General features: G+C 37.4%; 1 protein-coding gene across 5 annotated transcripts in view; it reads left to right on the forward strand.

The window, feature by feature from the left end:
* Positions 1-11,557, forward strand: part of PAXIP1 (PAX interacting protein 1) — an 83,497-nt gene extending 71,940 nt beyond the window's left edge. For all 5 annotated transcript variants that reach the window (XM_049862665.1, XM_049862666.1, XM_049862668.1 and 2 more), the window contains 5 exons: positions 6,838-6,938; positions 8,124-8,258; positions 8,347-8,422; positions 8,511-8,570; positions 11,096-11,557. In XM_049862665.1, the coding sequence (XP_049718622.1) occupies positions 6,838-6,938; positions 8,124-8,258; positions 8,347-8,422; positions 8,511-8,570; positions 11,096-11,112 (389 nt within the window). In that variant the 3' untranslated portion in view covers positions 11,113-11,557. The remainder of the gene's footprint in view (positions 1-6,837; positions 6,939-8,123; positions 8,259-8,346; positions 8,423-8,510; positions 8,571-11,095) is intronic.
* Positions 11,558-13,425: the final 1,868 nt, after the last annotated feature.

Consider the following 13,425-nt stretch of genomic DNA (forward strand, 5'->3'; position numbering starts at 1 on the left):
TAGATAATTGGGATCTCCTAAAAATTAAATAACGCTCATCAAAAGATTTCTCGAAAGAGTAAAAAGAGAACCTACAGACTAGGAAAAAAATCTTTGGCAACAACATATCTAACAAGGATATAATCTCTAAAATTTATAGAAACTTGGAACACCTCAACAACAAAAAGGCAAACCAATCCAATTAAAAAATGGGCAAAGGACATGAACAGACACTTGAGCAAAGAAGACATCTGTGTGGATTACAAACAAATGAAGAGATGCTTATGATCATTAGCCATCATAGAAATGCAGAGCAAAACTACTAAGACATACCATCTCACCCCAGCAGTAATGGCACTGATCAAAAAAACAGAAAACAAGCAATGCTGGCAAGGTTGTGGGATGATTGGAACTCTTACACACTGCTGGTGGGAATGTAAAATGGTACGACCACTATGGAAAACGGTATGGCGTTTCCTTAAAAAGCTAGAGATAGAAATACCATATGACCAAGCAGTCCCACTCCCAGGTATATATTCTAGAGAAATAAGAGCTGTGACACAGACAGATATAAGCGCACTCATGTTCATTGCAGCATTATTAACAATAGCAAACAGATGGATACAACCTAAGTGCCCATCAGTAGAAAAATGGATAAACGAATTATTGTACATACACACAATGGAATGTTACATGACAATAAAGAATAATAATGAATCTGTGAAACATCTCTCAACATGGATGATTCTGGAGAACATTTTGCTGAGTGAAATAAGTCATTCACAAAAGGGCAAATATTGTATGAGACCGCTACTACAAAAATTAAGAAAATGTTTACACACAGAAAGAAACATTCTTTGATGGTTACCAGGGGTGGAAAGGGGAGGGAGGGAGAATCACTAATTAGGTAGCTGTTGTATGCGTTCGAGTCATTTCCAACTCATAGTGACCCTTTAGGACAGTAGAACTGCCCTATAGGGTTTCCAAGGAGCGGCTGGTGAATTCGAACTGCTGACCTTAGCAGCTTGGGCTCTTAACCACTTCACCACCAGGACTCTACAACCAGATAGTAGACGTGTTAATTTTGGTGAAAGGAAAAGGCAATACACAATGTGGGGGAAGTCAACACAACATAACTAAGGCAAAGGAAGACACTGAGAGGTAGGCAAGAATAAAGGGTGACTACAGTAAATACTATAGCGTATATAATTCTGTAACAACAGAAATAGCGAACGATAATTTCTGACTGGATACCTAGGTAGATATGTATGCTAAATAGATGTGGAGGTCGTATAGGGGTACATCCATGCACCTACATAGGTATGGTTGTAGATGTTTCTACATACATATTTATATGTGCTGTATGTATATTCCTGTGTGTAATAGAGCACATGGGAGCACAGCTATGGAAACTTCTTAGATACAACCAAACACCTTGAGGGACTGAGGGACTGGGATTGAGGGCTGAGGACCATAGTCTCGGGATACCTAGGTCAGTTGGCGTAATATAGTTCATAAAGGTAATGTTCTACATCCTGTTGTGGTAAGTAGCTTCTGGGGTCCCAAAAGCTTGCAAGTGGTCATTTAAGATACAACTATTAGTCTCTTCTCATCTGGAGCAGAGGAGGGTGAAGAAAATCAAAGACTCAAGGAAGCAATTAGTCCAGAGGACTGATGGTCTCATGAACCACATCCTCCACTAGCCTTAGACTGGAAGAACTTCATGACGCCTGGCTACCCCACTAACTGCTCTGACCAGGAACATAATAGAAGGTCCCAGGTAGAGTGGGAGAAAAACGTATAACAAAATTCAAATTCCTAAGAAAGACCAGACTTGCTGGTCTGATAGAGACCAGAGGAACCGCCGAGACTATGGCTCTAAGATACCCTTCTCATGCGGAACTGAACCCACTCCCGGAGACGACTTTTCGTACGAATATTAGACAAGCCTAAAAAGTAAACGATAACACCCATGAGGAGTATGCTCCTGAGAACTCTGCGTTACCAAAAGGGCAGTGTTTGTCCAAAAGCAAAGATGAGAAGGCAGGAAGGAGCAGGGAAACCAGACTAATGGAAAAGGGGAACCCAGGTGGAGATGGAGAGAGTTACTGACCTGGTGTTGAGCTTCCCTGCTTTGTCAGTGTTATTTTTTGGTTGATCTCTCTACTCCAACTATAGTGAAATAAAACTTAACCCCCTTGCTACCCCGTCATGTGATATTAATTACCATTCTCTGACTTAGGGTATCCACATGCTTTTCTGTTTTTGTGCTAGTGGTTGGCATGCATTGCCCTGTTCTACTCATGTTTCCTCAGCTCTGCCCACTCGCTCCTTGCCCCATAACCAGTGGAATAATACAGCTGCCAAGGGACATGGGCAAGATGTGTAGCCATGGAACACGCCAGGGATGGGAGGGAGCATTGTTACCATGTCCTTCTGATGGAATAAACTAACCTTAGTTATCACTTACCGGGTAGAAGTCATTGTTATCAGTGTTATAAAATATTGATAGCTGATATTTAAACATAAATCACTTATGCTTAAATAAATGAAATAAAAAGTATATAGTTTTAAAGTTCATATGGTTTCATTTTACAAATGAGAAATTAAGATCCAGAGAAACAAAGATTACTTAAGTTTGCTATTTATAGCAAAGTTAGAACTAAACTTAAAATTTCATGATTCTATTGCAATAAAACAAAAGAAAAAAAATTAATATAGTAGAAAACCTAAGTCCCTGACTGTACTATATTGAATAGTATTTAGAATTTTTCTTTTCAATTGCAATTTTAGAAATGCTTTCTCCTTAAGTAAAAATATGTTAATGAAATAAAAACTTACTGAAGAAAGAAATTGGAGAAACAGTTACTACAAATCTATACTTCAGTCCCCATTCTGGGTAATGTGTAAAAAATAAAAAAAAACGTGTAGAGTTATAAAATTTAGAATGAGCTAGTTTATTCTTTAACTGGCACAGGAAATACCTTTTCTTAGGGTCTGCTGTGGGAACGATGTACTGGGGCCTGGAAAATGGGCCTTGTAGTTGTCTAGCCACCATTGGTTCCTTTTGCTGCGTCTTGGCAAGCTGCCCAGCTTTGAGGATCTTTATTGTCACTTTCTGACTGCTTTTCTTTTTCCTTTTCTGACCAGAATCATGCCAATTTGTTGAAAATGGGCGACTGGTCAATTTGCTGAACATATTGAGCTTACCAGTTTGTGAAAGCTTGATTCTTTTGTTTATAAAGCTTACAGCAATTTATACTTAGTGGGAGGTTTTAGATGACTGGTTTTCATTTCTTTATAGCGTTGTTAATAAGTGTTTGCTTTGTCGATCTCTAAGGGTTATAAAGTGGTTTATTTAATATTCAGAAAACATACTTCATATTTGGTCCCACATATTTCAGGATTTCCTAAGAGAATTTTTTCTAGTTTATAATTTATTTTTAATACTTTTAAGTGGCATTTTCTGTTTTGCCAAAATTTTATATTTTCAAACTCTTCTTAAAATTTCTTAAGAAGACTATTTGCCTTGGTTTATTTCTAGCAATTAGTACCTGACATTTTGCTTTCTGATTCATTTCTTAATTTTTCTCCATCTTTTCACAATTTAGGGTTTTTTTTAAAAAGCCAATTTGGCCTTTAATTTTAATTTTTTTCCTTTTTCTTTTTTAAAATAACCACAAACTTACAAAACAGTTGCAAGTACGATACAAATTACCTTTTTCCCTTAACCATTTGAAAGTACGTTGACAAAGTGATACACCAGAATCCCTGACTACCTTAATTTGTGTTTCCTACAAACAAGGATAGTCTATATAACCATAACATACCCATGAAAATTTGAAGATGACATGGATCCATTACTACTCTCTAACCCTCAGACCCCATCCAGATATGTCCAGTTGTCCCAATAATGTCCTTTAAAGCAAAAAGATCCAATTCAGAAATACGAGTTACATGTAGTAGCCATGTCTCTGTAGACACCTTCAGTCAGGATTACTTCCTCGGTTTCGCCTGTCACTTTGAAGATAACAGGTTGGTTATGTCGTATTATGTCCCTCAATCTGTATTTATTTGAAGTTTTCTCATGATTAAATTCGGGTTATGCATCTCTGGCAGGATTGTTACGGAGGCTATGCTGCGTCCCTCTGATTGCATCCTCTCAGATGTACAATTTAGATATGTCGCATTGCTGACCATCACTTTGATCACTTGATTAAAATGATGTTGCCAGTCTCCTCCACTCTAGTTACTCCTTTTTCTTTTACTATTAATAAATATTTTGTGGGGATGTGCTTTGAAACTAACTATACTGTTTGTCATCACAGTTTTGTTTTATCCATTTTTTTAATTTTTTAAATTTTTGTTGAGAATATGCACAGCAGAACATACTGCATGTCTGCATATACAATTCAGTAGCATTGATTACATTCTTCAAGTTGTATGACCATCTCACCCTCCTTTTCCAAACCGTTCCTCCTCCATTAACATAAATTCATTGCCCCCTAGGTTCCTATATAATTTTTCGAGTTGCTGTTGTCTGTTTGATCTAATATGGGTACATTTTAAAAGAGCACATGGTCGAGGCAGGCATATTTACTAGTTAAGCTAAACTATTGTTTGACTTTAAGAAGACTTAAGGGATATTTTTGGTTTAAAGTTTGAAGATTATCTCAGGGCAGTAGTTCTGGCGCTTTAGCCAACTTTCATAGCTGTAGAAAGTCTGGATTCCAGGAGAATTGGAAGTTCTGTTCTGCATTTTATCCCTTTTGATAGGAATTCTTCTATAGACTCTTTAATCAAATTATTTGTATGGACGCTTTCTGTCTTTTTTATTTGCTGGGTTGTTACCATTACTGCCATTATTGGTGCTCGAATTGTCCCCACTTTAGCCAGTGGGGACCATTCAAGTTGCCCTCCATACCCTTTGACATGCCTCATTATTTTTCCACCGTTTCCTTAGCTTCTGGCACGGTAAGAAATGTTCCAGACTTTTCTTACGCTTTTCTGCCCTGGCTCTCTGGAATCAGCTATTTTTTCCAAGGAACCCTGATTTCTTTCTGTAGAGAATGGTATCAGGGTGCTAAATGTTATCAGGGTGTTGCTACTCCTGTGCCCTCTTAGTGGGAATTTATGTCCATATTTCTGTATCTTTCCAATGCTAATCCTATACCACAGGTTCATTTCGGTTTCTCCCTTCCCGTGTTTGTAAATCCCTTTTTCAGCAGTGAGAAACCTGGCTTCCGTTATCTTAAATATATTTACTTATTCATCATTTTTTTATTTCTCCAATTTTTAGACATTATTATCTTCTTTGACTTAAAACACTTTAGCAGCCTTATTTGTTTGTTGATTGGCTGACTGGTTTTCAGCATCCTTCAGTGATGTGATTTGTCTTCATCAGGGGCAAGCAGATTACGACCCACCAACTAAAGATACGTTTTACATTTTTAAATCATTGTTAAAAAAAGAAGACGACGACACATGTGCAACAAAGGCAATATCTGGCCCACAAATCCTAAAATCGTATTATCTGGCTGGCCCGTTTGCTCTGGACTCTTTCCTACCAGCCTCATGCTTTTGATGAGTATATTACAAGATTTTAGCTATCCATTATGCCATCTGGTATTATTACGAAATTATGATGAGGAGGAGGAAGCAAAAGAATTGTTCTTATGAATATGAAATGTAGCCATAAGAGTAAACCACTTTGTGGTCCTTAACTTTTGACAAATGGGACATTGCTTAAAATGTCACTGTGAAAACCAAAAACCAGTCAATTAAAATTCACAGTCTTTTAAAGGCGGTAAAACTATCCTCTTAAAAATTGCTACACACCTTAATATACTTTAATATCTTTTGGTAAATCTGCAAAAAAAACAAAAAACAAACCCATTGCTGTCGAGTCAATTCCGACTCACAGCAGCTCCATAGGGTTTCCAAGGAGCGCCTGGTGGATTTGAACTGCCAGCCTTTTGGTTAACATTCAAACTCTTAACCACTGTGCCACCAGGGTTTCCAAAGAGCAGCTGGTGGATTTGAACCACCAACTTTTTTGTTAGCAGCCAAGTGCTTTAACTACCACACCACCAGGGCTCCGTACCAGTGGCTCAGTGGTTAAAGGGCTTGGCTCTAAACCGAAAGGTCAGCAGTTCAAACCTGCCAGCCACTCTGTGGGAGAAAGATGTGGCTGTCTGCTCGTGTAAAGATTACAGCCCTGGAATCCTATGGGGCAGTTGTACTCTGTTCTGTAGGGTCTCTGTAAGTCGGAATTGACGCAACAGCAGTGGGTTTACCAGGGTCACTGATTGTTAAAGAAGTTAGTATATGTCAGGATGGATTCTGAGCTCAGGCCCAGACCAGCTATAAATCTGTAAAGTTTGGTAAATTCACCCAATTGATTATCAGCTAATTGACTCCCATGTCCCTCAAATCATTGTAGCAGAAGATAACTGTGGAATGAGACATTTTAGCTTGGGACACTTTACAGAGTTTGTAGACTCCCTGAAACTGTGTGTGAAATTATGTTTGGGGACAGAGGGGATGGTGCAGCAACAAGAGAGGGTTCACAGCTTTCAGCAAATTTTTTAAAAGGAGTTTATGACCCCAAAAGGTGAAGAACTGCTGATCTTGGAGAATACAGAAGGAGTATCAGTCTGTTTAGGGCTGGCTGGCTGTTTTGAGGTGGGGGCGGGGTATAAGTGAAACATGAAACGTAACGCGTGAGGACTTTACAGGTAAATATAAGCCATGAATAACAAGTGCGTGAATAACTGGGAGAGTTCTGTGCTTGGGTTGCACACACCCCATTTCTGAAATTTTTGAAAAGTTGACAGTATGTGGTGTTTTGTTCTCCAGATGAGCAGAACTACATTCTCCGAGATGCTGAGGCTGAAGTACTTTTTTCTTTCAGTTTGGAAGAATCCTTAAAAAGGGCACATGTCTCTCCACTCTTTAAGGTACACTTTAAGGGAAAAATCAAATAAGTCCAAGAAGATGTAAAAGAGCATACAACTGAAGACAATAGGGAGTTAGCTGAGAGCACATATCTGGAGGAGCTGGGCTTACCCTGGCTTCCCATTTGCGATTGCTGTCCTTGTCTGTCGTTACCAAGGGCTTCCCCTGGTGAGGTGTAGTGTGCTGCTAGAGTACTTGTAGTTGCTCTAAGGTAAAGAGCTGATACAGAAGTTAAGTAAATACATCTGCTATTGATATATGTTTTAAAATATCTGGGTATTCAAAGGTATATTTATTAATAATTGATAAGAGTTCATTTTTCTGCTTTTAACAACTGTTAAGAGGACATTACATACTTAATACTGTTCTCATTAGCTGTATTCAGCTGAAGATACTTGGAAAAACAGTAATTGAGTGTATGCGTAAATATTTGTAACTAAAGATTTTAAAATATATATTAGAACAGTTGGGAAACACTTTTTTTTTTTTTTTAAATCCAAGAGTGGCTAAGTAGATCAATAATCTATTCTTTAAACTTCTTAAGGAGCCAGCCTAGCAGTCAGGAATGATTTGCAATACTGAGTTAAAATATATTTTACCTAAAATCATCTGATTTTTTTAAATGTTTGGCATTTTTTTTCTGAGAGCAGTTTAAAACAAAATAGTATTCCGTGGTATACTTAGGGACAAGGTTGTTACAGAATTAAACTGTCAATATCCGTTTGGCCATCAATATCATTTCCAAGTAATACAGAGGTATTAAAAGGAATACAGGTCAGGAATTGTGCTTTGCCAGTCTGTTGCTTCACAGATAAACGTGGTTATGTATAATGCTAATTTCGAGTTTTATAGAAATAGTGAAAAATGTTTTAATTTTCTTGCTTATATCACAAAGTATTCATGTCTTTTTCTTTAGAAACTTGAGTTCTACTTATTTTTAATAATTATATATCATACCTACGTATGAAAGTACTTCAGCAATTTCTAAGCTCTACACACATAGATTACACACATAGATTCCTCCAGGCTCACCTTAGGTTTGGGGACAAATTGAGGACTAGGACCTTCTTTTAACTGAATGAAAGTAGACTTTTGTCAAAAATACCAGGATAGATGTATGAAAAACTATGTACTCTAAAAATTAAAAGCATGTTTTAAAACATTATACATATATTTTTTATTTTTAGGGAAAATATTTTTATATCACACCTGGAATCTGTCCAAGTCTTTCAACTATGAAAGCTATAGTGGAATGTGCAGGAGGAAAAGTATTATCTAAACAACCATCTTTCCGGAAACTCATGGAGCATAAGCAAAATAAGGTGGATAGAACTAAAATAAGCTGTTGATGTCGTTATTGTCATGTAGAAGATTGTTTACTAACTGTAAAACTTATTTTATCTTCCTTAGAGCTTATCAGAAATCATCTTAATATCGTGTGAAAACGACCTTCACTTGTGTCGGGAATACTTTGCCAGAGGAATAGGTACCGCTTATTGCCCTTGCTCTCTGTCCAAGTGTGTGTACACGGCAGCAGCACGTGGGCCCCTAATTTTTCTTTTCGTTCCTTTCAGATGTTCATAATGCAGAGTTTGTTCTAACTGGAGTCCTTACACAAACGCTGGACTATGAATCATATCCTTTTTGAAAAAGAATGAAAAGTGGAAGGCTTGAATGTGAAAATGGATTTCCAAGAGTAATGAAGCAATGGCTTTACTGTTTTTGCAAGCCATCTTTTCTTTCTTTTTATTATGATTTATGTAGTTAGCAATTCCTTCTCTTTAGAATATTCATTTGAGTATAAGATAAAAATATTCTCTTAACTTACTGAGAATTCAGATGCAGCATGTGATATTGATCAAAAAGGGTCTGTATTGTCTAGTTCATGTAAGTAATTGGCAATTAGAGAAAATAAGTACAAAAATAAATCTAGATTGTGTATCATCTACTCAGGAACTTTGAGATATGCAAATAAAAGCACAGTTTAGTAGAAGCATTAAAAGTGAATAACTTACTAATATATTGCCAGTAGGTAAATACAAAGATATATCTTTAGAATAATACATTTTGACACACTTAAGCTTTTTTCTGTTTCTGGCATTCAGGGAAAAAAAAAAAGGTTTGCCATGTGTTATCTATAGTCCTTATTCAAAATCTCTAAATTATTGCTCTAATACGAGAATGGCCCACCAGTGAAGCAGAGTGTGTGCCTCATAAGTCCTTATGCAGAAAACGTATGTTTGAACACAGATTCCTGCTAGAGAGGTGGCTCTGGGAGAACGTTTGCAGTTAGGCTGAGGCAGGCCTGAGCAGAAGCCCTTTCCCCTGTCCTGTAAGTGGACCACTGTCTAGTATCAGCAGTAGCTGGATTGGCCCTCAGGCAGAGGAGGCGTGTGCTGTGCTTTGGATAGAAGTAATTCAGGTTTTGTTCCATGAGCAAGTCATAGAGGTTAGAAAGACATCTTTCTTCAGTCAGTTCTTTTGTTTCTTCTTATGTACCAATTTTGGCTAGTTAATTAAATTTAGCAAACACTTGCTGTTTAACCTTAAAGTTGTTATGTTTATAATACAGGTTTCCCCTGCTATCTGAAAGTAGAGCATTCCTGTGAAACCTGTCATAAGCCAAAATGGTGTAAAGCGAAGAAGCAATTACCATTAATTTATATGGGAAAATTTTTTGCACGTTCCCAGACTCAAAAATGCCCTATCAAGTCATAACAAATAACACATAAAACCCTTACAAGCTCTCTTAGGCTTTTCTGATACCTGAGGACACAGCTTCCCAAGGGGAGGACACAGTAAACCAAGATAAAGCACAGGTGATTACAGACACAGTTCAAAGCTATGGCAGCCGATGCGGAGAGCACTTCCCAGGGAAGGAGCTTGGCGACGCCACTCTCTCTGCTCGGGCCCACTCTCGCTGCTCAGGGCGTGCACTGCCTCTTTAACAGCTCGCTGCTATTCCTGCTTTTCCCCTTTTCTCATAAAAGTGCAAATCCTCTTTGGCTTTCCTTTGGTTAGTGAAAACAGATACCATTGTAGGTCTTTCATAAAAGCGAAGTGGCATAAAGTGAACTTTGGGAAAGCAAGGGATACCTGTATTATGTAGAAGACCTACATGTTATTGGGAGCAAAGCACTTTTAAAAAGAAAAGTTTGCCTCAGTGCCAGGAGCGAATGTCATGTTTAGCAGTAGCAGCCTACCTAGTTGGGATGACGTGTAGAGCGGCAGCGTTCTTATCATTAATATCAGCTTTTTATATTTGATATCGTCATATATTAAGAAATAATTGCAGGAGTTACAGACACATATGATAAAAGACTTGTCAGATTTTTGCAAATATGCAGCAAGCACCTTGTTTTATACAATACATACTGTTAATGTCTTTTCCAGATTTTTTCTACCATTCATATCTGTTTGTGTAAGCCTATCCTATACTATTTTTACTTTCATAAGGAAAGATTGCTTTAAGAATTATGTGGGTGATTTCTGGGTGTTACCACAGGGTCCTTTGTTGAGATAAGCCTGAGATTAACCTGATTTTACCCCCAGTGGCTGGTTTAGAATTGCAGGGGTTGGCAGGTGCTCTTGATACTGGTAGGAATCAGTTTCTTTCTGGTGGGCCTTTGGGATATCAGCTTATCAGTATTGTGCATTGCAAATATTAGTTTAAAGGAGAATCCCACTATTATTGGATCTCAACTCTGGCTACATGTTGAAATCACCTGGAAAAATAAAAACTAAACCTTTCGCCATCGCGTCGATTCCGACTCATAGTGACCCTATAGGACAGAGTAGAGCCGCCCCATAGAGTTTCCAAGGAGTGCCTGGTGGATTCGAACTTCCGACCTTTTGGTTAGTAGGCATAGCTCTTAACCACTATGCCACCAGCGTTTCCTAAATCACTTGAGTACCTTGAAAAAGTACTTCTGCCTTTGTCTGAGCCCCAAAGACCCAGGTTTACTTAACCAGAGTGAGACCTGTGCACTTCCTGTGATTTGGGTATGCTGCCAGACTAGCTGGTTTAGGGATAAGAAAAATGCTGTAACATTCTTGTTAAACACCACTTGAAGCTAGTTAACTAATTTGAAATTAGAATCCTTTATTTAATCCTACTATTGTACCTTGTGTTTGCACATCGTTTTCCTCAACAAGCCTACATATAAATTTAATTGATGGCATGTAAGCTGCTGCGTGCCTCTGGCGTCCTGGAGCACAAGATCTGGCCATTTGAGCTGTTGGATAGAGCACCCAGGGCTTCCGCAGACGCTCTTGTTTTCCGGCTGCTTTCTTAGGGGACAAGCATTTTAAAGCAGGAAAACAAATATAATAAATTAACTGCATCTTATTAAGATGTGTGATTTTATTCTGAGAAAACATAAATTATGTTTTGTATTATATGAATTTAAGAGCCCACATTAGGTTTTATGATTCATTTGCCAGGTTTTTAAATGTTTTCACAAAACTGTTATGGAACTTCAGCTACAAGTAAAATGGTGTAAATAAAGACCTTGCTATCTTTAAATTATGGATGTTAAAGAAATGAACTGTTTTGTACTTTGATTATTTTTATTTCTTATACTCCGTTTTCTTTTATATTGATATCTTGCCCACATTTTAAATAAATGTACTTTTGAACTGTACTTAAAACTGAGTCGCTCTTCATTGGTCCACATTTTTTGTGTAACTTAGATGATTTGCATCAAACTGGTTCACATTATTTCAAGCCAAAATATTTTCTAGCAGATTTTCTCCTAAAGAAATAATTTCTGGAAGGCAGCCATTTTCTGTCAATATAATAAATAAATACTTAGGGCTACAGCACAGGAGTCAGCCACTCAGAAGCAGTGATGCCCCCAAACGACCCGTGTCGGCTCTGCTGCTATTCCAGGTCTTGATTCTAATGCAGCCTCTGTTGAATTGTAGCTGCGAGAAAATAACTGGAGGCAACCACGTTTTAAAGAATAGTTAGGGGATTAGCTGCTAATACATTTAAAATCATGTTGACCGATATTGTCATAGATGTTGAGTTGCGTTCGTATCACTTTCCTCATCAGGTATGTTCCTGAAAGAAGTGCCTTCCCTAGAAATATTTGTGATTTATTTCAGAGTTTATTCTTTAATTACACTATCTTGACGATTTAAGTCTAAAACACAGTATCGGTGGAGCATATGTATTAAAAAGTTTTTAACACTCGATCTCCATTTAATAGGACTTCTCAGAATTCATGTAGGGCATTAATGTTTGTTACATATTCAAGACATCATTACTTCAGATACTCCTCTCAACTCTGGTAGGGCAGTGGAGCTGTTTTCACAAATGGAAAGGAAATTGACTTTACAGACATCAACACACAATTTCAACTTATTTAAGGAACAATCCATATCTTCAGCATTACCCAGTACCTGTCTGGCCCTTGACCTTGTGTGGTACTCACAGTGCTCTGAAACCATGTGGGCACACATTCACGTCTTAATAAATGTGACTGACATATATATTTGTTGTGTATTAGAAGTTTTTATCCCTTGATAGATCCTTGAGTTATTAAAAATGCACCCAAAGTCAGTATTTTCATGGGGGCACTTGTATTTTTAACAAACTGCCTCAAGGCCTGCTTTTAAGCCTGTCTCTGTACCTAAGCAAACTTATAGATACATATCTCTGAAACTAACCTTTTCCCTCATCTGTCACAGATGGAATGTCTGTTGCTGTGAAATATTTAATTCTGTGGAATCCTGGAAGCGCAGAAGAGTTTCCTAAGTTGGGATAAAATTTGGATTCCCAAAGTGTGCAAAGTGCTGTCATACTAGTTAGAAACGTGAAGATAATTACAGAATAAATGGACCTTCTGGGTAAAGTATAATGCATCTGTTTAATCATCAGCGGAGACAGGGTGTTTATTTACCCAACATACAAGCATCACTGATTTGATTAACCTTTCAATTAGTGCTTTTTTAAAGCTGCCAAGAAATAATCCTTAGAAACTCCAGGAGCTGTCTAAAGCCAACTGGCTTGCCCAGCTGTTAGGCATTGATTTAGTGGCTAACAGGGTAGATATGAACATAGAAGAATGAAGATTTCAAGTATAAATGCTTTTTAGAAAATTGACGAGATCAGAATATTTCTCATAAGAACAGGGGTATCCCCCTTTAATTCTGCTGCTCTTGTCTAGATCAACACTGTCTAATAGAAATAAAATGGTAAGGTACATACACAATTTTAAAATTTCTAGTAGCCACAGTAATAAAGTAAAAAAAAAGTAAAATTAATTTTAATAATTGTTTTATTTGACCCATGTATCCCAAATATTTTTCAATACAGTCAATACTTTTAAAAGTCCTTAGTGGGATATTTTTACATTCTTTTTTTCTTATGCTAAGTCTTTAAATCCAGTTTGTATTTTACACTTAGAGCACATCTCAATTCTGATAATAAATTTTCATTAGAAATACTGGCTCTGTATTTAGACTTTATAATATTTATAGTTG

Source organism: Elephas maximus, chromosome 20 (assembly GCF_024166365.1).
Source record: "Elephas maximus indicus isolate mEleMax1 chromosome 20, mEleMax1 primary haplotype, whole genome shotgun sequence".
NCBI classification, from domain to species: Eukaryota; Metazoa; Chordata; class Mammalia; order Proboscidea; family Elephantidae; genus Elephas; species Elephas maximus.